Genomic DNA, 25924 nt, shown 5'->3' with positions numbered 1-25924 from the left:
TTTTAAACCTGCCTGGTATTTTGGCATCCATGAGCCACCACTTCGAGGAGTCAAGAGTCGCTGTCTGCCAGGCTGATATCCCTCTCTCCTCCAAGTTCGCTTAAGCATTGAAGCAAACAACCCTGTTTGGTTTAGCCATCATCAGTGGTACTTTATAGCTCTGCAGAGAGCCTTGCATGTAACAGCAGACTGAGGAAAGCTCGGTTCTCATCTGCCACACGCGCACTGGCCATTGAGCCGACACTGTGCAGTGAGGGCTGCCAATCTCCACCAATGCCCAAGCCGGCCCAGGCCTGTCAGGGGACAAAAGCCTTCCTCCACCACTGAGAGAAGGCGGCGGCAAACCCCCCGCCCTCTCCCCACGCCCGCCCGCGGGGAGGGACACGGCAGGGCCCCGCCGCCCAGGGTGACAGGCACACACGACACCCTCCTAGGCGAGGGAGGCGGAGGGAACGCAGACAGACAGACACGCAGTCAGACTGACACACACGCGCAGCCCTCATCACCAGGGTCAAACTCCCTCGGCGGCGGCAGGCCCTGCCGTCCCCATGGAAACGGCCTGGTGGGCGGGGCTACAACGGGCCGGCCCCTCCCGTTGCCATGGCACCCGCCGCCGGCGGCGGAAGTGCCTCGCGGCGCCGGCCCCGTCCCGCCCCGCCCCTCCTTCCGGCCCCCCCCGCCCTCGGAAGATGGCGGACGGCGGGGCAGCTCCCGCGCAGCAGGAAGGGGAGGTGGCCGCGGCGGCCGGCGGAGGCCGGAGGGAGCGGCAGCCCCGGAGCGCCGGCCGCCCGCCCAGCGCCCGGGATCTGCAGGTGAGCGGGCGGGGGTGGGCGTCCCGTTCCCTCCGTGGGGCGGGGCGGAGCGGAGCGGAGCGGAGCGGAGAGCCGCATCCCCTCGGCGGCACCCCTGGCCTTCCCCCGCCGCCCCTAAGGGGAGCGGTTCCCCGCCCCTCACAGTGCCGGGACTCTGAGCTGAGGCTGCTGTCTGCTTTGCTTTTTTCCTCCCTTTTTGAGGCCGGGAAGGGGAGGACGCCTCTGAAAGGGGGCTGGGGAACCGTGGGTGGTCAGCATATGTGGTGGGCAGCTCTCCAGGGAGCTGGAAGGGCTCTCCCCACACCTCGGTAGCTGGACTTCAACTGTGCTGGAAGTTATTTTGACGCCATTGTATTTCCTGATTATTTGGTAGGAGTGCTCATCAATATCCACAAATGTGTAAGACCAAAGACAAGAATTTTTCCCAGGTTTACTCGGGGAAAAAAAAAAAGTTTTGAGAGAGTGTGATGACAAATGTAACTCAGCATTGGTACCTAAGTGCTTAATTGCGAACACTTTGTGTGTGACTTTGAAAGTCTACAAAGGTTTGAAATATTTTAGCAACAAATTGATTGGAAAACAGGTGTAAACTTTTTGTAACTGAAATTGTCCCCATTTTATTGAATTGTACATAATTAACAGAGAAAGATGGGTATAGTTTTCTTATTTTCATCATTACTATTCGGGATTCTCATAGGTTCTTTTTGAGATTAATTTTGCTACAATATGGAACAGTAACAAAGTCTGTGTTAATACTTTTGGTTCATAAAGTCTTTAGTTAGTCAACTGAAGCAGACATGCATTTTGGGTAGATCATTATTGATAAAATGTTAAAAACCGAAGAAGTACTCTCCTGGGTCAGAGCAGTGATCCATCTAGCTCAGTACTTTATTTGTGATGGCAACGTAAGAGGTGCGGTAGAAGGCAAGCACGCAAGCCTGACCATGCCCTTTTACGCTCCCTCAGCATCCCTCAGTCTTTGGATTAAGGGCGGTACAGGGTAGATCTTTGCCTGTTCCTTTTTGTGTCTGCCAGACTCGTTGTCTGTGACTTACCCCATCAGCTTTACATATCTAAAAGATATTTGCTTGTATCTTCAGATACAGTGGAGGTCTTCAGCGGTTTGCTTGAGCTGTCTCATTACTCAGTTTAATTTTCTTAATGGGTATAGTTCCTCAGCTCATATTTTTCCCCTTCAGGAAATGCCTCACAGTAATATAGGATTAATGTCCTGTGTTCGTAACAGTGTGTTTTGAAGGACTGGTGATGCTTCATTTTATTTTAATGGGTATTCCTTCTACGTAAAACTGTAATGAAATTGTAGCCTCATACCTGTTCTGGTATGTACGATAAAATGTTAATATCACTTACGCAGTGTGAATAACGTGGTTTGGGGTCAAAATTGAGGATGATTTGACAAATAGAGTGTTATTCAGGACAAAAGTTTTCTAAAAATGACATGGTAGATGTGCCTCACACGACTTCCTAAAATTGAAATTGGCAGTGATATAGCAGCATTTGGGGAAACTTTGGGAAAAACTTTTTTTTTCCCAAACCTATTTGCAATGATGTCCTGAATTCAGATCAGCAAGGCTGAATGGGATCTTAATTCTGGTACAAGCTTATTCAAGTTACGTTTTTTCTATTTAGAAGTAAAATGTTTGTAAAATTTATGATTTGCTTCCTAGTCTTATCAGAGGGTTACTTATCAACTTTATTTCAATTTGTTAATATTAATGACATGATGCTTAATATATACGTGTGTATGTACTCTTGTGATTCTGAATCTAGTGTAGGCTAAATGTAGCCAGCGAAGCAGTGTGAACAATATGAAGGCAGAGTACAAGTTCCAAGTCACAATGGCATTAAGCGTCGTGTGTTTTTTTCATAAAGCAGAAAGGAAGTTGATTTTAGAGAAGTAGTTGGGGTTTCTCATGTTGATGTTTATAACTTTCTGGTGATGTGTACATTTTGCAATAGTTTTTATCTTTATTTCTGTTCCATATGTAGTTCTAGAGTTACAGACTTCTAAAAAAGAGTTGTGTTTCCTACAGTTGGCCTTGGCAGAGTTATATGAAGATGAAGCTAAAAGGCAGTCATTGTGTGCTGACAAACCAACAACTACGAAGATGAGTAACACAAAAGTATCACAGAGGTAAGACGTGCTTTGTACTTCAGAAATGTGTTGAATAGGTACTGTATTAGCTCACAAAACTTTGTCATATCTCCTTCTTGTATAAAAAGCGATCTATAGCAGTTCGTAGTCTGGAATTGTGAGTCCCTGTAATAATGGATAATCTGTCTCTCAGAATGCTTTTTAAATTGTATTTATTTAGGAGCCTTTGTGATATATGGTATTTCAGAACACTTTAAACCTGCTTCAGATAAGATAGAATAAAGATGCTGTAAGTGAAATAGTGTTGCTTTGTTTACACAGATAGAATTTGGAAATTTGCTGTATCAGAAAAATACTGTGGTTCTTTGCTTCAAAATTCAGCACATCAGTAGCTTGTGTGAAACTTTACAAGTGAGCTGCTTTGAGTGTTATACTTTTAAAGTAACTAACCTGATAAGACAGATATTCATATGAAAAATTATTAGTAGGTTCATTCATAAGCTCCTATGGGGTGAGAGAAATAAGAAGGGCTTCTTAATGAATTTGTCTGGTTTTGGCAGGTGGAAGGAAAGACACGTATAAATCCAACTTTTGCTGGCCTGCAGTGCTTACAGTTCACATAGCATGTGAAGATTCAATGTAGGTTTAAATTTTTTATAAAGATATTTTGCCAGCTTTTAATTAATTTTTATTTAAATTGTTTTAGAGAGGACAAGTCTTTAAATCATTACCATCAGCGATGTCATAACAGGTCTTGTATTTGGCTTGTCTTTCAATCGCTGCTGCCAATATGGATCTCTGTTTTAAAGGAGGTTAAACAGCAGAAAAGATCTCAGTCACCAGAGCCATGCTCCAAGTTCATCTGCAAATGCAGATGTTCAGGAAGAGGGATTTTAGCACGGTATGTGACACTGGGAAAATAATTGCTCTTTTGGTGAGTTTTTTTGTTTGTTGTGGTGAAACCACCTAAGTTGGCTAATCAGCCACACAGAACACAGTTTATAAACAAACAAAGCAAATAGCTCCATTTACCTGTACATATCATGAAGTTGCAACTTCCCTCTCCAACTGAAGGAAAAGCTGCAATACGGTATCACGAATAGTTCAGTGTGATAGCTGTTGGCAAACGCTTGCGCTTTGCTGGCAATCATACTGAAAGCTGTCACAGAAAGAAGAGATGGCTGCTATATACATGGTATCCCAAATGATTTTTTTTTTTTTTTTGACTTCAGTTTGTTCTCAAGTGAGCAGTGTATTAATTCATGGAAACTTAATGCTGCTCTTGAAGTCATCTACTTGTCTTGCCTTCCACAATTGCAGGTATAGAAGAAGGTCTCTGGACCTTACTGGAACAAACACTGTATTATATATGTTGTCATGTTGTGTAAGCTCCTTTACAAAACTTAAGACTATTGGCACAAAAATACAAGCCCCACAAAACCTGCAGTGCAACAAAGGAAGAAAACAGAGATTAAAGTGTTTGTAGTGCCCATGACCTAAGTCAATAACAATACTTTTTTTTCTGAGAAAGTAGTAAGAAGCAGGTCCTTCACTGGGATATAGAATTACATTGTTTTATCAACATTGATACTTAAAAAGTGATGGCCTGCTCTGCTACACTTTGATTTCAAAGGTACAGTAATCAGACAAATTGCATAAATCTGCAGTGGTGATCTGATGTTACTCGTGTAGCAGATTGTATGTGTTCTATCCCATGGTAATTGGCCACCTCATACGCATCTTGCATTAATGAATTTTATCAAATATTAGAGAATAAGAGCATACATCTGTACCGCTTTTCTGACATTTTGAAAGCTAACAACCCTAGCTTGTCCTGTGGTTGCGTATCGATCTGTCCCTATTGTAAACCAGAATCTGATTCTGCATTTTAATTGTCTGTTGAAAGTCTTTGCGATGTTGCCGTTCGCTGTATTTTTAAAATTGTGTAAAAGAAGTGAGACGTACTGCTTTTTAGTTTATAGGATCCTTATAGATAGGCACTTCAGGATATCAAAGAAAGCCAGTGTTGACTTCACTAGACAACTTACCTCTTGACAAAACCACCTAAAATGTGGAAAGAATTTAGAGTGTAATTAATTCTGAGAAGCTGGATTCTGAGACAGCTGTTAAGCCTGCATATTACGTGTGTTACCTACGGGACAACCAGTGGCGTAAAGCAGAATTCTGCATAACCTGTGCTAGAATAGAATAGAGTAGTTCAGTTGGAAGGGAGCTAAAACACTCATAAAATCATAGAATGCTCTGGGTTGGAAGGGACCTCTAGAGGTCATCTAGCCCAACTCCCATGCAGTGAGCAGGAACATCTTCAACTAGACCAGGTTGCTCAGAGCCCTGTTCAACCTGGCCTTGAATGTTTCCAGTGATGGGGCATCTACCACCTCTCTGGATCATCTAGTCCAACTGTTTACTGCAAAATGTCTCGGCCATACACGTGCCCTTTTCTGCTTGTTCACTGAGAAGGATCCGTGGCTATGTACTTAGGTACGTAGCTCATGGCAGTCGGGCGAAGTCCATGGTGACTGGAAGAAGGGAAGCATTGTGCCCATTTTTAAAAAGGGTAGGAAGGAGGACCCTGGGAACTACCGACATGTCAGCCTCACCTCTGTGCCTGGGAAGATCATGGAGCAGATCCTCCTAAAAGCTGTGCTAAGGCACGTGAAGGTGATTTGAGACAGCCAGCATGGCTTCACAAAGGCCAAGTCCTGCCTGACCAACCTAGTGGCTTTCTATGATGGCATGACTAGATCAGTGGACAAGGGAAGAGCTATGGATGTGATCTATCTGGATTTCTGTAAAGCCTTCGACACAGTCCCTCACAACATCCTTCTCTCTAAATTGGAGAAATATGGATTTGATGAATGAACTGGTCGGTGGATGAGGAATTGGTTGGAAGGTCACAGCCACAGGGCAGTGGTCAACAGTTCGATGTCCAAATGGAGATCGGTGACAAGTGGTGCGCCTCAGGGGTCTGTACTGGGACCAATGCTGTTTAACATTTTCATCAATGACTTAGTGAGATCAAGTGCACCCTCGGTAAGTTTGCAGACAACAGCAAGCTGAGTGGTGCAGTTGACACACCAGAAGGACGAGATGCTAGGACATGGAGCTGTTGGAGCAGGTCCAGAGGAGGGCCACCAAAATGATCAGAGGGCTGGAACACCTCTCCTATGAGGAAAGGCTGAGAGGGTTGGGGCTGTTCAGCCTGGAGAAGAGAAGGCTGCGGGGAGACCTTACTGCGGCCTTTCATTACCTGAAGGGGGCCTATAGGAAAGGTGGAGAAAATTAGTTTCAGCAGGGCTTGTTGCAATAGGACAAGGTGTAATGGCTTTAAACTAAGGGAGGGTAGATTTAGACTAGAGACAAGGAAGAAATTTTTTACGATGAGGGTGGTGAAACACTGGAACAGATTCCCCAGAGAGGCAGTGGAGGCCCCATCCCTGGAAACATTCAAGGCCTGGTTGGACAGGGCTCTGAGCAACCTGGTCTAATTGAAGATGTCCCTGCTCACTGCAGGGGCTTGGGCTAGATGACCTCTAAAGGTCCCTTCCAACCCAAAACATTGTATGATTCTATAATTCTTCTTGGGCGAAAGAAAGTGTGGTGAGTTTCCGAAGTTAGAAATGAAGTACTTAGTGAAGTGCGTGTACCAGTCATCTTCAAACTTTTTCTTTTATTCTCTTGGCAGTCTTAAAATTGATTCTCTTAGAAGGTTGAGAAAACCAGAGAGAAGCATGAGCGATGACAAAGAAAACCAAAGGTATTTTTAAAACAAAAAAATCCTTTAATAATTGTGAAAGTAGTGGAGTTTTTTTTGTGACATTCACAGTTTGTTCCACCCTGAATTTGAAAATGCAGGTGAGCGAAGTCTATCCTGCAAAGAGCTAGTAAATATAGAGACGCTATGTGATGTATTAGAGTAAGTGTTAGCCATACACTGCCGTAGCAAAACTATATTTAGCAGAATCTGTCTGTAGTTGTGTCAACCTGTGTATGCCTTAACACATGACTATATGGATGTAAAGGTTGTAACTTATGGTTGGATTCAAAAGCTTTTCTGCCTTTTCTCAAATATCTGAATTGTTCTGTGTGTCCATTCCTCAAATATGTGAGTACATACTTTCTTTCTGGAGTACAAGCTCTGATGAGAATTTTTGTTTCATCTCCTTACCACTATAATTCTTTCAAATGTAATAATTAAAGATTTTCCATATAAATGGCAATAAATACAGATTTGTGTACAAAGGAGAGATGAAACTAAGGGATTGTCAGTTATGTGACAGTAGTATGAGTGTACAGCACCTTCATACCCGCTGCTGGTTTTAGGTAATTGTAAAATATGATGGAATCAACAGCATTTTGAAGACATTGGCCTGAAAGACAGTTTCACATGGATTAATTGATTTGCCTTGCCCCTAGTGGTGAAGTGAAAAAGTTAAGGAAAGTAGAAGGCACTTACTTGATTAATTATTAATGCTTCTTGTAATCAAAGACAAAACACTCTTTGCCAGGTTTTGTATCTATATGTAGATTTTTCACAGCATCTATTCCATTGGTATTTAGAGATTTATAGCACCTTCCTTAAGATAATTCTCAAGGAATATCTTGATCTTCATAATCAAGCAGACACAGTTTTGAATAGAATTATCTGTAGTTTAACCTTTTATCTTCAAGAGCTAGAAATGGGGCTATGTTGAAGAAAAAGAGCACAAATTAGCTTTCACAGCAGTTTCTGCAGATTTTAAAATGCCTTAAAAGGTTAATTAAATTTATTAAAAACTTTCCATTCCTGATGTTGGCAGGAACAGAAGTATATGAAATGTTTAAATTATAAGATCAAATTGTGGCACTGTTCAGGTTTTCCAACAACAGTTTTACATGTGTTCTGCTAAGGCGCTGTTAGTTGTGAAGCTGTGTACTAATCAGCCCAGGCAGTTACACGCGCAGTACACCCCTGAGGAAATGGGTCTTGCTGGGAGCAGGCGGCATCCACGTAAGATGAGGTGTATAAAGCCACGGCTGCATCAGGACTGCATTCACTTAAACATCTGGCCTTCGTCTCTAACCTCTGGAGTCTGTTCCAGGGGGCACCTTGGTGGTTTTGTTAGTGAAGTGTCTTTGGAGTAGTGCTGCTTGGATTGCTGGGAAGGTCAGAACCAGGTAGAACATTTCTGTGATCAGAGTGAAAAGGTTTTGTGCCAAATTTGACTCTTTGTTCTTTTTTTTTTTTTTTTTTCATGGGAAGCAGAAAATTATGCTTGTCATTTAAAGCATTGTTGCTTATGAACATTACTATTCTAAAGATTTTATTCAGGTGACTCGGAATATAGAGGATTACAGATTTCTGAGGCTTCTAATAATCCAAGTAAAATTGTTGCTGAACTCTTCAAGGAAGCAAAAGAACATGGGGCTGTCCCGTTAGATGAAGCCTCAAGAGCATCTAGTGATTTCAATAAAGCTAAGGTAAAAGTAAAAAGATATTTTGGTCTCTATTTGCATTAGTCCCTCTGAAACTCATCAAACCACATCAGAGCAAATGCGCCTTTTTGTGGTTTGCGAATAGCAGAGGAGTTGATCAGCACAGTTGTGTATTATCTGTGCTCAAATAGCTTGCTCTACAAAATAAAGTGGGGATCAACCACACAATTTCAGGGGAAATCATTATAAATCAACCTGAACTGGAATTATTTGCTTTATTTTTAATTAAAACTGATTAAAAAAAAATCAGCTGCAGTTGCACCCCAATCAAAATCTATTTAATAATCTGTTGAATTACTAATGTTTGAAAAAGTGTTCAGAATAGAAACTGAAATGCATCACATAAAAACTGGTTAGCCTGATTATGGTTACTAGGTATAATTTTCCACTTAGAAAACGTACAAGTTAAAGCAGTGTGTATGCTTTTTCTCTCAGAAGCAAGGTTGGTGATGCTTTTATTTGTGTCTAGGTAAGAATTTTAATAAACTGTTTCAGATACTTATTTCAATAAGCTTTTCTATGTATTTTTTTCTAGTCATTTTCTGGTGGTGGATATAGATTGGGTGACTCGTCACAAAAGCATTCTGAATACATATATGGAGAAAATCAAGATGTAAGTAAAATTCTGAATAGCAGGAAATGGAATCTCCGACAGATGTCTGCTTAACCATGTTCACAGCTTGAAATGCCAGTATTACTGTAACTATGTCTGTGAGGATAAACTAATATCTAAATATTAGAAATATGTTAAGTAGAAACTGTTTAAGTAAAAGTGTCCGCAGAGGACAGATGTTCATTGGATACACCTAAGGCCTCCATTATGGAATTGAATGGAGCTAGTATCAACTTTATTGGACCTCAGCATGTAATAATTTGAGGAAAGAGTTGTTTTCGCTGTAACTGATGTAGCAGCAGTAATTGGTAATTTTATGTGTTTATTTCTTAATTTATCAACAATAAACATTTACTGTTTTTGAAAGTAATTGGAACACTGTGGACCACAAGATAGGAACTGGGGGAGCAAAGTTCTTCTCACTGTAAGAGAATATCAGGATCCTGACCACTGGAGGAACCTGAACATACATAAGTCTATGGGACCTGACAAGATGCATCCCAGAGTCCTGAGGAAATTGGCTGATGTAGTTGCCAAGCCAGTCTCTATGATATTTGAAAAGTCATGGCAGTCAGCTGAAGTCCCCGGTGACTGGAAAGCAAGAAACTTTGCACCCATATTTAAAAAGGGTAGAAAGAAGGACCCTGGGAACTACCGACATGTCGGCCTCGCCTCTGTGCCTAGGAAGATCGTGGAACAGATCCTCCTAGAAGCTATGCTAAGGCACGCGAAGGTGATTTGAGACAGCCAGCATGGCTTCACCAAGGGCAAGTCCTGCCTGACCAACCTAGTGGCTTTCTATGATGGCATGACTAGATCAGTGGACAAGGGAAGAGCTATGGATGTGATCGATCTGGACTCCTGTAAGGGCTTTGACACGGTCCCCCACAACACCCTTCTCTGTAAATTGATGAGAGATGGATTTGATGGGTGGACTGTTCGAGGGATGAGGAATTGGTTGGGTGGTTGCATCCACAGGGTAGTGGTCAACGGCTCAATGTCCAAATGGAGATTGATGACAAGTGGTGTCCCTCATGGGTCCGTATTGAGACCAGTACTGTTTAATAGTACATGCCTGATGGATGGGATGCCATCCAAAAGGACCTGGACAAGCTCGAGAAGTGGGTGCGTGTGAACCTCATGAGGTCCTGCGCATGGGTTGGGGCAACCCCTGCTATCAGTACAGGCTGGGGAATGAAGGGACTGAGAGCAGCCCTGCCGAGAAGGACTTGGGGGTACTGGTGGGTGAAAAGCTGGACATGAGCTGGCAATGTGTGCTCATAGCTCAGAAGGCCAGCGGTACCCTGGGCTGCATCAAGAGAAGCATGGTCAGCAGGTCGAGGGAGGGAATTCTGCCCCTCTACCCTGCTCTGGTGAGAGCCCACCTGGAGTCCTGCGTCCAGCTCTGGAGCCCTCAGCACAGGAAGGACATGGAGCTGTTGGAGCAGGTCCAGAAGAGGGCCACAAAGATGATCCGAGGGCTGGAGCACCTCTCCTGTGAGGAAAGGCTGAGAGAGTTGGGGCTGTTCAGCCTGGAGAAGAGAAGGCTGTGGGGACACCTCACTGCAGCCTTTCAGTACTTAAAGGGGGCCTATAAGAAAGATGGGGATAAACCTTTTAGCAGGGCATGTTGTGATAGGAGAAGGAGTAATGGTTTTAAACTAAAAGAGGGTAGGTTTAGAATAGATTTAAGGAAGAAATGTTTTACGATGATGGTGGTGAAACACTGGACCAGGTTGCCTGGAGAGATGGTAGATGCCCTATCCCTGGAAACGTTGAAGACCAGGTTGGACAGGGCTCTGAGCAACCTGGTCTAGTTGTAGATGTCCCTGCTCACTGCGCCTTTAAAGGTCCCTTCCAAGTCAAACTGTTCTGTGATTCTAAGATCAATACACAGTCAATGTATCATCTGTTATGTCACAGATAGCAGATGAAGAGATTCTTTTTCCTCACGTGTCAAAGTGATCTAGAAGTAGATAGTAGTCTATAAATATTATTTGCTTTTTTAAAGGATTCTAACAATGATGTTACAGTGCAGTGCTCTCCTCTTCTTTTGTCATTTGCCGTCTTGTTTGTGGTCTTCTACCAAATCTGTGAAGTATAGATCAAAGGTTGTATAACTAAATCTGTACGAAATTGAAGTACCTTATTTGTCTGTCTTCACTTTTTTTTTTTTTAATTTCACTGGTTTTGCTTCATAGGTTCAAATTTTGCTGAAACTATGGAGGAATGGCTTCAGTTTAGATGATGGTGAGCTGAGATCCTATTCAGACCCAACAAATGCTCAGTTTCTTGAGTCTGTTAAAAGAGGGTAAGTTAAAATGGTGAATTTTTTGAGGTATGTCTTTCAAGTGACGAAAAATGCTTTCTCCACATGTTTATAATTATTAAAAGCTCCAGTCTTCCTGTCCACCTGCACCCATAAAATCTGTTCTGCACTTGTCATCAGATGCATGGGGCATTTAAAAATTTTGAACACTTTGGTTCCTTCTGGTGATTTAAATCTGAATGTTACTTATTTACAGATGGCTTTTAGTTTCACATGTTTTCTTAGTGCATGCTAGTTTTTGATTCTCAGTATGTTCTAGGTTTTGACTATCAGCTCACTGCTTTTTTTTTTTTTCCTTTAGGATGAAATCAATTCATAAAACAATTGGATGTCTATGACTTTTAAATTAAACGTGCTAAAAGTATCAACTTATATTGTACCGTGTAAGGTTTTTGTGTAATTTTGTATTGCAGTTCAGAATGTAATTGGGAAACTTTTATTTTTGTAATTAAGGGAAATTCCTGTGGAACTACAGCGACTTGTTCATGGTGGCCAGGTTAATTTGGATATGGAAGACCACCAAGAACAGGAATATGTGAAGCCTAGACTGCGATTCAAAGCTTTCAGTGGCGAAGGGCAAAAACTTGGAAGGTAAAAAATGCTAGGTTTTCTGTTCTGTGTTCATATGCTGTTTCAAAAGCTGGATTTAATCAATTAGGAGACTGCTGGAGAAGCTAATCAGATGACAAAAGCAATATAAAATTTTTCTGTGCCACAAGTCTCAGCCCTGATTTCAGAGCCACCAGTAATCATGAAAGTTTATATATAATCTTATAAAATGTAAGTCTTAGTCCTCTGTTGGAACTGCTCATAGATTTGCTAGATGCTTTGTGCTTTGTTGTGACTATGAGATTTCTTTGCCTGTTCTTGCATATAATTTCACCTATAGTTTTTTTTTTAACTTCATCTATGTTTAAAATGGGAGCAAAGGAAGCCGAAAGGTGATTAGTACTATACAAACTTCATGAGAAAAATCTCCGGGTAGAGGAAACAGACCCAAATGAATTGTTCCCCATTTAGTGAGGAGCAGGCAGTACTTGGTTATAATGCAATACTGCCCAGGAAGGATACACTCTGCTCTGGCTTAGCTGCGGTACATGTTGTCTTTTATTACTGGGATCATCTCAAAGGGAATAGGAGATGATATTGCAGAAACGTGGCTGATGCCTGGCTTAGTGCAGATGGAAAGTATTTTTGTATGGGAGAAACTCCCATACTTCTTTCTGGAATGAAGGAGCAGAAATACTGTCCTGAAGTTTTTTTTTAATTTGATCCAAAATAAATGAGCAAGAAGTTGTATCAAAATCTCTCAACTTTTACTAGGATTTGATTAAAACTTAAAATGACGCTGCAGATATCTAGGAGCTGTTTTTTTCAAAAGCAAACAACCAGAGAAGTGGTACATGCTCACCTAGATGAAATAATACTGCGCAGTTTGGATTGTGGGAGAGGAGAGGCTCAACTTTTAACCTCTGACTGGAGCCCCCACTTCCTCCAATTCTAGTGCCATTTCCAACTACAGTATAAAATTTATAAATGTAGTAAAAACCCTGAAATTTAATGATTTAGGAAAACTTATACCTGGTTCTGTTTCTTTTGCTGTCCTGGTGCACGAGTAGGCTGATGCTGTTAAAGCTCTAACGTGTATAATGCAATTGAAGTGATACACAGTGTGGCAAAATTCATTCCTGTGACTGAACATTTCAGACTAGTTTGTCCAAAAGTGCATAATCTCTGGTCAGCTGAAGTCAGTAAGAGTCAACAGTGATGTGCACTCAACTCTGCCAGTCATCAGCTTTTTCACATAACAATTATAGGCTTTATAGCATCTTTTCCAGCTGACTTGATATTAGCTGTTGAATTGTAAATACCTGTAAGTTTCTGTTCATGATTGCATTTATTCATATAATATGTTTGGTTGCCAAAAAAAGGCATCACTGGTGTGCTTCTGCAAGTAATTTAATTCAATAAGTGATTCTTAGCTGTTTCCAATCTAGATTTCATCTTTTTGAAAATGAGGAAATGTGCTCACTAAAACTGGGAAGGTGGTAAGGTCTGATAGGAGTGACATGGGAAACAATTGCATGTAGTAACTTCTTCACCTGAGCACTTGCTCAGATTATTAAAGAAAATAGATGGGGAAGAGAGGGGGGTCTGTACAGAAGAAAATGTGCACATCTGTTGTGTGGTATTTTTGTTTGTTTTGGTAGCGTATGAAGCCTCAGGTATGTAAGCAATGAAAGGAGCAGCCAAAGGGTTATTTCCAGTCAGATTTGTATTAGTTTTATACTACATGTAAAAAATTCCAAGTTTACTATGTGGTGATATCAATTACCTATCAGTATCATTTGTGCTGTGAAAAGGTGAGGGATGCCTAGAATCATAAAGGAGTGCTCCTGAAAGCAATTACTAAATCAATTTAGGTCAGTTTAATGCAGTATAATGGTGCATGATTATTTTTAATGTAGTCCATGAGGTACGATATATAAATCTTAGTATCGTTTCATGCTTGGTAAGCATAAACAAAGATGGTTTTGTTTGTACTCGATCACCTATATAAAATCATGCAAATGTAATGATATGCGCAGTTATAAGAAAAACAAATATGAGATATTGCAATAGTTGACAAGAAACTACAAAAACATTATTTATGTCTATTTAAAAAGCTGTATTTATATTTAGTTCAGATAACTTTGAGAGGATTTTCATTGCTTATTTGTACTATCTATACATGGTAGTCAGTCAATGAAAAAGACAATTGGAATGTTATTCAGTTCTGGTTTGTCTCCATTAATAACAGCCAGGTTTTTTTTTGTCAATCTCTAGCCTTACACCTGAAATAGTCAGCACACCTTCTTCCCCGGAGGAGGAGGAGAAATCCATTCTTAATGCTCCTGTTCTGATTGATGATTCCATGCCAGCAACTAAAATTCAAATTAGATTAGCAGATGGAAGCCGATTAATACAAAGATTTAATCAAACACACAGGTAAATTGATTCTGCATCGATACAGGTAACCATAACTATTTCAATAAGGTTGTGTCTTGTCGTTAAATGAATATCAGGAAGACAGCAAAAATGGGAAAAATACAGCACCACTAAAATGTTATAGCTCTGTGTCATTTTCATAACACAGATGTACTCATAAATTGACTATCAAAGCAAAATTGTGTAATTTGAAATACAAGATGTTTGATAACTGCAGTCACAAAATTTCATGACCAGTTATGTTCTGTGATTTACAAGGACATGGTACCTGCCATAACTGTTCTCAGGGCGACTGAAATCTGGACAGCCTCGCTGTGTAGCCATGGACCCTTCTTGGGAGAAGCATGTGGGTGACTCGGATGACCCTCTGAAGGCACTTTTTTGCAGTTTTGGAGTGTAGTCGTGATTGTAGTCCACACTACAGGCAGAAAAATGCTTTGGCCTGTAATCAAGAGCTCCAGCTTTCTACCTCATTATACTTGAGACTATGACTAAACATGACATGGATTATAAATGTAGACTGCATCCCATATGCAGAAGGGCATATGGACATAACATACTCATTTGCAGTTCTGGCATGTCGGCTGGACAGAATAGTGAGAACCAACCTTTGTTTTGGTTTGGATGGTCATCTGCTAGGAACTGGCAGCGTGTGAACTCGGTGCATTTTTCAGATCTGTTGGTAGTTTGCTGACTAGAGCTTGCTGTCGGTTTTATTGACATTGTTGGGCCATTGCCACAAATGGTGTTGGCCAACCCCATGTATTTGCCTAAGAGGTTGTGTTAGTGCAAGGTTCTGCAAAGCTCTGCTTTGCACTGTGTGGCCGAGAGAACTTTGGGCAGAGATTTGGGCAGTAGTTCCACCCACGCTTCACAGCAAGCTGGGTTCAAGCCAGCTCTGGCCTGAAGTCTGCACCATGGTGTTAGGATACAGCTGAAACTGAGCTTGGATCCTGTGTTGAAGGTGGTCTTAGCATGGACCCAATTTCATGTTAATATTGTAATATGGAGAGTTCACCTGCTTCCTTTTTTCCGGCTAGCTCAGAAGAAGGGCAGAGCCAATGTGCAGCTTGCTTCACCTGACAACATACACAGAACACAATGAGGCAATGTTAGCTGAGATGCCAATAGGGAGAAAGGTACAGCAATAGTTTTTTCATATTTTAGCAGACCTGATAGTACAGGCCCAGTTCCTTTCTTCGCAGCACCTGCTGGACAAGTGACTTAGAGAAACAGTGGGGCTCACTGGGAGCCTCTCTAGCCATGATGTGTTTTCTTTTGCCCGCATGAAAGAGTGGAAGTGGTAAACTTCCCGGTAACGTCTGTAACCAAGGGTGTGTTGACAGAAGCTTATTTTAATCATTATTAACTTTCTCTTGGATGTGGAGCTCTTTAGTTATCCTTGCCATACGTATGATCAAAATCAGCTACTAAAGTGCATTGCTTGTGTCGTAAGCCTTGAAGACTGATAGAAAGTTGAAGTCCCTGCTTATTTGGCTACAGTAGATCTGCCTACTTATTAGTTACAATAGAACTTCAAAGATTTATTCTCAGCCTACTGTCTTAGGTGAGAAAGCTCAAATTTCAGTTTTATCTCTAAAATCTTACTTACTTTTCATCCATCTTTTATTGTTTTTGTTATACTGTTGATGTGATTGTTTTATGAACTGTTGTTCAGAAAGTCAATGCCAAGTGAAAGTAGGGGAAAGCTCTTCCTATTCATTATTCCTCTCTGCTTTCTCATCACTGTCACCACATATTTTAAGACTCCTTCTTCCATTAATAATTTAGCCTTTTGGGAATATACTACTTAATAGTGAAATTTTTGACAGCTGTGTATATGACTGTGTAAAGTATCAGTTTGCAATATAATTCTGTGTTACAAATTTTATTTCTGTTTTTTGAGAAAACAAGCAACATGCATTTGAATTTTTCAGGTTTTGTATGCAAGAAGCAAAGAATTCTAGGCTACAACCATTAGTCATCTGGATCAAATGGAAATATAAAATTAATAGAACGTGTTAAATGGTTTAGATTGTTAGAAGGTTTTGTGTTCTCTGATCATCTTAATGTTCACAGATTTATGTCAAAATGGAATTGTACCTAGTTTTCATGTCCATATCCTTTCCACAGGATTAAGGATATTCGAGATTTCATTATCCAGTCCCGTCCAGCATTTGCAACAATGGATTTTGTTCTTGTGACTACCTTTCCAAATAAAGAGCTAACAGATGAAAGCCTGACACTACAAGAAGCAGATATACTTAACACTGTGATTCTTCAGCAATTAAAGTAATCTTGCAGTTGTAGGTACAATATAGGGAGCGTGCTGTATTGTCTTACAACATGTTTCCAACAGATGAAAAAAAGGGAAGATCGGCGTCTTTTTATTCCCCAACTTCCACAGATCAAATTTTTATGTTTCATGTCTTCCAGCTAAAGCATATCTAACTTTTTAATTTTAATTTCTCAATATCATCCAACCATTTTTTCAGTGTTAATGTTAAACCTCCCTATGCTAGTATGTTTCAGACCACATCTTGTACTAAATGTGAAATAAGATATGACTTTATGTCTCTTCATTATTTTAAGGGGGGTGGGGGGAGAAGAACTTTCTGACAGGGACAGTATCTTTCATACAGTTGGTAAGATTTGCACTATGGAAATGTTTTATGCTGCATTGAAAACAGCCATTAGAAAACTTAGCCTGCAGGTTATGTTCGCCTTCCAAGCTGTATTAATATTAAGGTGTTGTGTTTAATAGGTTGACAGATAATTAATGGCCTAATATAATTTTTGTATATTCTATTTGTAGCGTTTCATGGTGCAGTATAATATTTATATTCTAGTTTTTATGTAATTTTCCCTGTGTTGTTGCTCATATGAGTGAATCAGTTTGGGAGACTCAAATCTCAGCTATTGCAGACTATAATAGATTGTTCTCATTTGTATTCTAGTTGTTCTACTGGTGGTGAAAATAAGTATGAATTTTTTTTCTTCTTGAAGTTAGAGAAATGGGAGAGACCACTGTCCTCTGGAGAAATGCTGTGATTTGGATTTCGTGAGAGTAGGGCTGTGGTCACTTTGAACCTGAATATGCAGTTGAACCCTGTGTAGCTGCAGGATTCTTCACATCAACAGTTATTTAAATAAATCTAAACAAAAAACACTGAGGTGCACAAACACAGAACTTGTTTGTGCTGTCACTTGCATGCAGAAAAGCAGACATGTTAATTGGTCGTGTATTTTTGACCTGAATTTCAGGTTCTTATATTTGGAATTTTGGCCAAAAGCGTTTTGTAATATTCGGTGGGGATTCGATTGTGTAGCTTTCACTATACTTGTTTGGAAGCTGTATAATTAAACCCCTTAGTCTTTGAAATTATATATTTTTTCAAATAACTTGGGCCTACACTGCAGTGTGCAGCTAGGAATATTATGTTGTGGCTGCTGTGCTTTAGTAGTGTGCAGTTTTATAGTATGTGTGGCTTTATATCAGATGAATGGATCACACTCTGAAGGATGGTAAATGGGCTGTATTTCTTGTACCAATATATGTGTTAAAAATGCTGTTTTCACTGATTATTTTATTCTGAAAATATCAATACTTATTTATTTATGCTAAGCTTATAATTACTCAGTTTATTTGATTAATTTACATTTTTACCTCAAAGTAGATATTTGAGTAAACTTTAAATGTTTAATTGTATTTGAAGTATTTTGTTTTGTAATCTGAACATCTGCATGATTTTAATCATAATTAATTTCACATGCTAAGTAATTAAAGTTTTCAGCTAAAAAGACCATAGGCAACACTTCTTGTTTTCTTTCCAATTTATGTTGTGATGAAGTGGTAATTGTGTTGCATGCCAAATATTTAAGCCTAAATGGAAAGGAATGGAAACTTGCTATGCATATATTTTATATACTGACACTTCTCTGTATAAATGCAAGACCAAAGTCAGTATTGTGATACAGATCTTGGGCAATCTGTGGTTTGGGCATATTTCAGTTCAGAATGTAGGTAAAGTTACATTGTTTATTACTGCTGAAGACCATTATTAATTAAACACTGATGTATGAAGGACAGTTGTTAACTAAATTGTATTTTTTTTCCTCTTCTTACACCCCAAACCACAACTGCTTATTATCCCAATCTCTTTGTTTCAAATAGCTGGTAAATTTTAGTGTTCAGTAGCAGCTGACAGTAACTGGGGGTCCCAATAGTTGACATTATTTTGTCAAGCACTAAGAAAATGTGTCAATGCTTGTGTTTAAATATTTCACTGCTTCTCAGTAGCTCAAAACCTATAGAATCTTCTGTCTCAAAATTTTACGTCATACCATTTATTAACATTAAATTCTCACCCTTGTAGCTAACATCTTGGCATTTGTGGCACAAAACACTTCTTTGAATGCAGACCTATGCGGAAATGCAGTTAAGACTGGCTATAAGGGAGAAGGGAGACTGAAACAAGGGAGAAGGAACTTTGTAGAAGATGATGATCTTTCCCTCACAGCAAGGCCGCTGAGCTTCTTGGCAATTCCTCTGAGCTTCCATGAAATACAGGTAATAATCCTGTTGCTTGCACATGTAGGCAGCTTATGAAAGGCTCAGGCTTCACCTCTGCTTGTCTTTCCCAGAAATTGTTTATCACACATGAGGCAAATAATCTAAAACTGAATGTTTCCTCTTAAGAAAATCTCTCTGGACTTTTTTTTTTTGGACACTACTCCCATCTTTGTGTTTATGCAGAATAAATGATTACAATCAGGCTTGTTAGTTTTGAGGTTTTTGTTCTTTTCAGCAGTGCGTTGAGATGTTTGTAAACATTCTGCTTTAATCTGACTACTGGACATACTTGTACAATTAGCAAATATTAACGGGAATATCATGCTGTTCTCGCTCTTTGGTGAAAATCTGTCCAATATTAAATGAACCAAGGAAGAACACTGAGAGATGTGATTATTAGCTCCCTGCTTAGTTGCTTGCACTAAGCTAAAGGACCCATGATCTTTATGTTGTATTATTCTGTGCAGGGAGAATAGACTTGAGAGATGCACCTTCCCCTTGCTGGTGCTGATTAAGCCTGACAGGCCTCAGCGTAGGCAGGTGGTGTTCTGTGGGCAGATGAAACAGTGAGCAGCAAGAGTCTGGAATAATAAATATTGAATTCATGGCATGCCAAAAGCAGTAAGCTTGTGGTGTTTCTATGGGATGGATGTAGTTGGGATGGGTTCCTGAAGATCAAAAGTAGGACTGGTACTATTTAGCTGCTCATCAATTATTTGAAAATAAACTGAAAACTCAAATATTAGTGCAATAATAAACAACAGCAGGCAGCAACTGATGAACATTTGGTGAACTCTAGCAATTGGATCAACTGCATCCTTAATATAGCCAAATGTCAAGTTACAAATCTGGAACCATAGAATCATTAAGGTTGGAAAAGACCTCTAAGATCATCAAGTTCAACCATCAACCCAACACCACCATGCCTGCTAAACCATGTCATGACCAATCTTCCAGTAAAGAAATTTTTTGCTAATATCCAATCTGAACCTCCCCTGACGCAACTTGAGGCCATTTCCTCCCATCCTATTGCTAGTTACTTGGGAGAAGAGACCAACACCTGCCTCACTACAACCTCCTGTCAGGTAGTTGTAGAAACCGAGAAGGTCTCCCCTCAGTCTCCTCCAGACTAAACAGCCCCAGCTCCCTCAGCCGCTCCTCGTAAGACTTGTTCTCTGTACCCTTCACCAGCCTCGTTGCCCTTCTCTGGAAACACTCCAGCACCTCAGTGTCCTTCTTGTAGTGAGGGGCCCAAAACTGAACACAGGACTTGAGGTGCAGCCTCCCAAGTGCCGAGTACAGGGGCACGATCACCTCCCTACTCCTGCTGGCCACACTGTTCCTGATAGAAGCCAGGATGCTGTTGGCTTTCTTGGTCACCTGGGCACACTGCTGGCTGCTGTTCAGCCGGCTGTCAACCAACACCCCAAGGCCCTTTTCTGTCAGGTAGCTTTCCAGCCACTCCTCCCCAAGCCTGTAGCGCTGCATGGGGTTGTTGTGACCCAAGTGCAGGAGCTGGCACTTGGCCTTGTTGAACCAACTGTGAAAGACACCAATAGCCTGGAAAGCACTGGCCTTGGAGGGGAGTTGGATGACCATAGAGAAAAAATGCAGCAGAACTACTTACACCCCTTTGAGGTTTACAGATTTGACTTTGTGACTGGGAGATGATTTTAATCCATATGTTTGTTATTGGTGAGCGATACTGTTCGTGGTGCTGGTCCTGCTTCATAAGAACTTTAGAGATGGGACCAAAAAAATCGATGAAAATGCTGAAATAAGTATCTTAGCTTATCAGGAAGAATATGGAGAGATGAGGTGATCTAAAGTGGGCAGTGACTTCACAGGAGGGAGAATATATTATATAGGACTGTTTGGTAGAGAAAAAGAATTAGAACCTTGTACAAAGCTGGAAACTCACTTCAGGTATTTTCAAAGTGAAATTAAAATACATTTTTCAATAGTTGAACTATTGGAATGAATCAACCTTCAAAATCAGCTTCTGTCTTTTGAGTTTTTGTTTAATTCTCATTGTTACATGGGCTTTCTGTAAAATTTGTTTTAATTATACCAAATTTATTTGGGTTTTGTTACTGACACAACAAGGTAAAATAAGATAGCTTAGTTTTTGGAAAGCAATTTACTTTGCCTTTGTCTAGTTGTGCTTAACAATAATTCTGCTGTATGCTTCATATTTAAAGGCTGGGAACGTTACGTACCTCACTGTGCATCTTCAGTATTTTCATTACAGACATTCCAGAAAAAGTCTGCTGAACTTCAGATCATTAACAGAACTCAGATTACAGACCAGAAGTCACCTTCTTGCAGTTCTTACTTGCAGCTCTCCTCCGTTAGTAAGGGTCTTGCTCTGTCTATAATTGAAGAGCTCTATGGCATCTGAATGTGAAAGGAAAGAAACTAAGAAGTTTTTCCTTTAAAACTGAGAAGTGGGGAGGGTGTCTAGTTCTTTTCTGTTTGCTGGGAGCTGTCTGCTCTTGAGTTGAGTAGGTGATCTACAAGCTACGTATTTGGGCTCTTTTTCTGGGGTGTAAGATAGATGTGTTATTCTAAACTGTATTAAGGTAAACTTAGACATTCTTAACTGTGGAATTAAAAAAGATTCCTGTAGAGGTTTATTCTGGAAGAGCTACTATTTTACATTTATAAGTCTACCTCACTCCAAATTAATTTGGTAAGATCTTAGGCTGTTTAAATACTAATAAGCAAGTACTCCCAAATGGGAATACCCAGGAGTCATTTTTCCTGTATGACGTTTTTAGCTGAAGTTTGACTAGAAGGAATTACTTATGCAGGGCTGTGAAGCTGGTGTTTATTTCCTGGAATTCTTAGTGTCTTACTAGGTGCTGATATAAAAATTTTGATTGTGTATTCTAGCAAAAAAAAAAATCATAATGTTTACTAGCTCTATCTTAAAAAATACCAAATAATCGCACTTCGAGGAAAAGTAAATTTTCTGATTTCCAAATTAAATTTTAATTAACTTTTTCATGGTAATAGCTGTCTACAGTGTTTTAGACCAATGAAAGCCTCAGAACTTTATTGCCTGCCTTGTGAAAACCCTGCACAAATGTTTCATTTCAGTGAATTCACTTCTGTTTATCTTGCAACTGTTCCTAATCAAGTTAAATGAAATCATCATTAGTCAGGTGTTCACAATGTGAGTGTCCTTACAGTCTTTTGTGCCAGTTCAGTTAATCCATTTAGGTTTTACAAATAAAAATCTCTGCCTGAATGTGAAAAAATAAGTGCTAGATTTTTTTGAAAGTTTGCAGTTAATAGAGAAGAACTTAGATATTTATTTCTACTTGCATTTGCATTCTTCTTCTCTTAGCAAGCCAGTTATTGTTAAGAGAAATTGAGAAATTTTCAATGGAGAAGACTGGCTCTGAATGCAGAGTAGTGCTACCACTTTTTATCCATGAATGAGTATGCTGATGTATGTGAATACTTGTTTCCACTTTTTTATTTATCACTTTCTTTATATTGGTTCTCTTGTTTTGAATATGTCATGTGTATGCTTTCAACTCTTAACTATAAAATTGTATTCCTGCATATTTTTATTAATGCAGTGCTACTTCCCATGGCAGTCCCCAAATCCTGTTGTCGAAAAGAAATCGTTGAAAGCACAAGAGGGTACATAAGTGGATATAGGCATATGGTTATGAAAAAATGTTTTTCACTACATGATTTGCTCCTGCTTTTATAGTCCAATAATTCTTTTGATTTTCTAAGGAGTCTTCCTGAACACTATTTTTTCCTGGAAATAGACACAGGTCTTCGATGCAGTTGGAATTGCTTGGTAACCTAGGTCACCACTCAAAATACTGTAAGCCAGGATTTGGTCTCTGTGAAAGGAGCAAATGTTTCCTCTGGAGACATCAGACAGTTAGACCTTAAAAGAATCTGCTCAGAGAAAAAAAGTGACCCTGAATCCTATCTTAAATCCCAACATGGGGAAAGTTCAGATGTACCACTGTACTGCAAGCTGGTTTTAAGATAGAGGCTCACAATCCACCTTGGTAGAATCAAAAATAGAACTCAAAGGCCTGAAAACGTTCTAGGTTTCAGCTAGACTTAACAGATAGGTCTGGCATCAGTCACAACCCTTAATGGAGAACTAAGCCCTGTTATTAGGGATATGCCTAAGGGAGATTCTCTGAACATTTCTATCTTGCCCATTGTACATTAACCACGCCTGTCATGCAGGCAAGGGAACATCAGAAATGAAACATTCTTTGCAGTGTGATGATTAAGGTGTTGATGGTAGCGAAGTCATTTTTACTTGCTGACAAAAGGGTTTAATTTGAAAGGGTTTGGGTTTTTTTTGAAAATGTAGTGCAGTTCAGCTTCCAGGTTTCTGTCTGCGTCTCCATGATCCATACTTCCCTGTCTCTAAAGCAATTATTTAAATGAGCGCAGCTAAATAAACAGAGGAGGGGGGACAGATGGATGTGTCAGTCTGGCAAACCTGGAGGCAATTTGGGCCTAGGAGGCAGAACAACCACGCTCAGCAAATGTGGGCAGGAGAGAATGCTTGTCTGGTGGGGACCAGTAACACACCCCAGCTGAAACAGTCACTGTTCTGTGGGAGGCTGTTAGCTGGATCAAAGCGGGTACTCCAGGCTGCTGAGCTTCTGACACCTGCCTGCCTTCATTCCTGACTATCTGCTAGTTATCTCTGCTGGCTGTTCCTGTTCAGTAGAATAGTGCCTGCAGTATGTCAGTTCTTACAGACAGTTGTAGGTGTTTGCAAGAGTCTTACCAAAGGCAGGCTTGAAGTCTTCCTCTTTCCCTCAATACTGGTCTTCATCCAATTTCTTCAGCACAAGACCCCAAGATGCACTAAGCTAACACTTAACCTGCATACATTAGGCAAGTTCGGATTGTCTTATCTTCTCACCATGTCACTTACAAATATTGCACTTTCTCTACTTCTGTGGAATTGGTTTTAATACATGTAAACCAAACAAAAATTATACAATTAAAATTTTGGTGTCTTCCCAGTGGCCCTTCTGGTAAGCTTACGATGCTGGCAGAGAGTTTTTGCCCAAGGACTGCAGCTCTGGGGAGTTCTCATGAGGGCAGGTGTCCTTCCTCAGGTCCACACTTCACTATGGCAAGAAATTTACTTTTTTGCTTGGTTTATTACCAAATAAAGTTCAGTTAGTCATTGTGTATTCCAGGCTGCACAGAGTTCTCCAGTGTTTTGGTGTTTCACAGCTAAATCTGACAATTCTTTGACACCTGCCCAAGGGACTTTTAATAATACAGAGGTTTACTTAGCTAGTGCTTTTTGCATTCCTGTTGCTGCAGCGCTCAGCCTTTAGAATACAGTTCTGTCTGGTTGTCATGGGTATTTTGTAGCATCTTTTGGCCCAAATTAAGAAATAAAGCTTAGGTTGCACATGTGATAAAGATCACGGTGTTAGCAAATAAATGTGAGAAAACTAGAACCTTGAAAAGATTTTGGAAGAACTTTGATTCTCCATGTTTCTCCTCTAACCTGTACTGACGTCTTCCACACAGCAGTTTCTACTTGTTATTTGTTCAGCTAAACATTCTCTCATGTGTGTACAGAAAGCCCCTTTAAGTTCTGTATGGGAGGCTTGAGCTGCAATGCCTACTGCCTGTCTTCCTGAGCAGCTCCCCAGAGGCTGTTGGCCTGCCTGTAGGTACATGTGAGAATAGTGAATTTTAGGTTTAATGCTCAGATCCTAAGGTTTTTGTGGCTGGTGCCATGTCTCAGTGAGTCTGCATTTCTTAAAAATAGTGGCTGCCTATTTCTAGTTGCAATCTTCAGGCCCCACTGCAGTAAAACTTTGAAGCAATAAAAAATCAGTTTAATGACTACATTATTGGTTTCTCCAACTCTAGCTCCTGGTGCCTGAACAAATTCTAGCTCCTAGTGCCTTGACTGATATTGCAGTATCAGTCCCATGGATCTACAAGTTGATGGATATAATCTGTACCTTTGGTGTACAGAAAATGTATGGAAGAGAAAAAAATATTTGTCTTCTCTTTCTTTCTCTTTTGAAGTGGCAGTTTCACTGAACCCATAAAAAGTCAGAACATGTCAACCTGGCAAGGTCTGTTTGCCTTAGTTGGCTGTATAGGCTTTATTACCCAATCGACTGCGCAAGCAGGGAAGGTAGAGGTGACCTGGAGTTAGTGGTTTCCAAATAGCCTTTACTCATGGCCAAGGCCACCAACAAGCACACATTTAATTGTATGAATTTTCTTAGAATAGTAGCATATGCAAGCTCAGATAGTGCTTCTGTCTTTGTACAAGCATAGCAACTAAGTATTTGTTAAATGCTGTTACAATAGTGAGATACCTTTATTATGGAGAAAATGACATTTTGCTAATAGACTTGTTTAAGTCTACTCTTAGATGAACAAATAAGTATCTTTTCTGTAGAGTAACAATATGATAGTCAATAATATGGCTTTTTGTAATATATTCAGAAGAACTTGAAATTTTGTGTAGTAGCAGTAGGATTGTTGTAGAGAGCTTGTCTACAGTTATAAGGATATTTTAATTCCTGCAAGACAGGATAAAAAAAAATCTGTAACTCTGCTGTGAGATAGGAAAAATTTATTTGGATTAGGATTTATATATTAAAGCAAGCATGAGCTGCCAAAGCTGCTGGTCTGATGGGATCAGGCTAATCTTCAAGAATGAACTATATTATGGTTTGTTCAGGATGTGGTAAGTATTTTGTCTAAATTCCCTCAGTGAATTATGGCTGTAGGTTCTGCCAATAGCTTGTACTTTCTAACGGAAGGAAAGTGTTAGGCTTGAAAAAGAAGCCTGAGCATACTGGAGACTTGAAGGTCAGGCTTGATTGTTAGTTAAGCAATTAAGAAGCAGCTGCTAATATCAGTAGAGCCCAGTTTTCCTTTCTGGTTTGCCCTTACATAAAGCAGTTGATTACAAACATCATACAGGTTGGTTGGTTGCAGCAAATGATTAGAG

The 25924-nt window shown here is 40.1% G+C and overlaps 1 protein-coding gene across 4 annotated transcripts in view; it reads left to right on the top strand.

Annotated features, from left to right (window-relative positions):
- Positions 1-624: 624 nt before the first annotated feature.
- UBXN2B (UBX domain protein 2B) overlaps positions 625-25924 on the top strand; it is a 41805-nt gene continuing 16505 nt past the window's right edge. For 2 of the 4 annotated variants that reach the window (XR_012763434.1, XR_012763435.1), the window contains exons 1-10: positions 626-812; positions 2867-2967; positions 6635-6706; positions 8250-8409; positions 8960-9037; positions 11239-11348; positions 11820-11957; positions 14193-14354; positions 16488-16660; positions 18731-18924. Coding sequence is in view for 2 of the 4 variants with exons in the window: in XM_075416112.1 (XP_075272227.1) it covers positions 690-812; positions 2867-2967; positions 6635-6706; positions 8250-8409; positions 8960-9037; positions 11239-11348; positions 11820-11957; positions 14193-14354; positions 16488-16646; positions 18731-18734 (1107 nt within the window). In the remaining 2 variants the exon portion in view is untranslated. Of the gene's footprint in view, positions 813-2866; positions 2968-6634; positions 6707-8249; positions 8410-8959; positions 9038-11238; positions 11349-11819; positions 11958-14192; positions 14355-16487; positions 16661-18730; positions 19306-25924 lie in introns of those variants that run through there. The other 2 variants (XM_075416112.1, XM_075416110.1) reach the window with 2 other exon arrangements.

This window comes from Opisthocomus hoazin, chromosome 3 (assembly GCF_030867145.1).
Source record: "Opisthocomus hoazin isolate bOpiHoa1 chromosome 3, bOpiHoa1.hap1, whole genome shotgun sequence".
Lineage (NCBI taxonomy): Eukaryota > Metazoa > Chordata > Aves > Opisthocomiformes > Opisthocomidae > Opisthocomus > Opisthocomus hoazin.
This window is presented reverse-complemented; position numbering and strand designations above follow the sequence as displayed.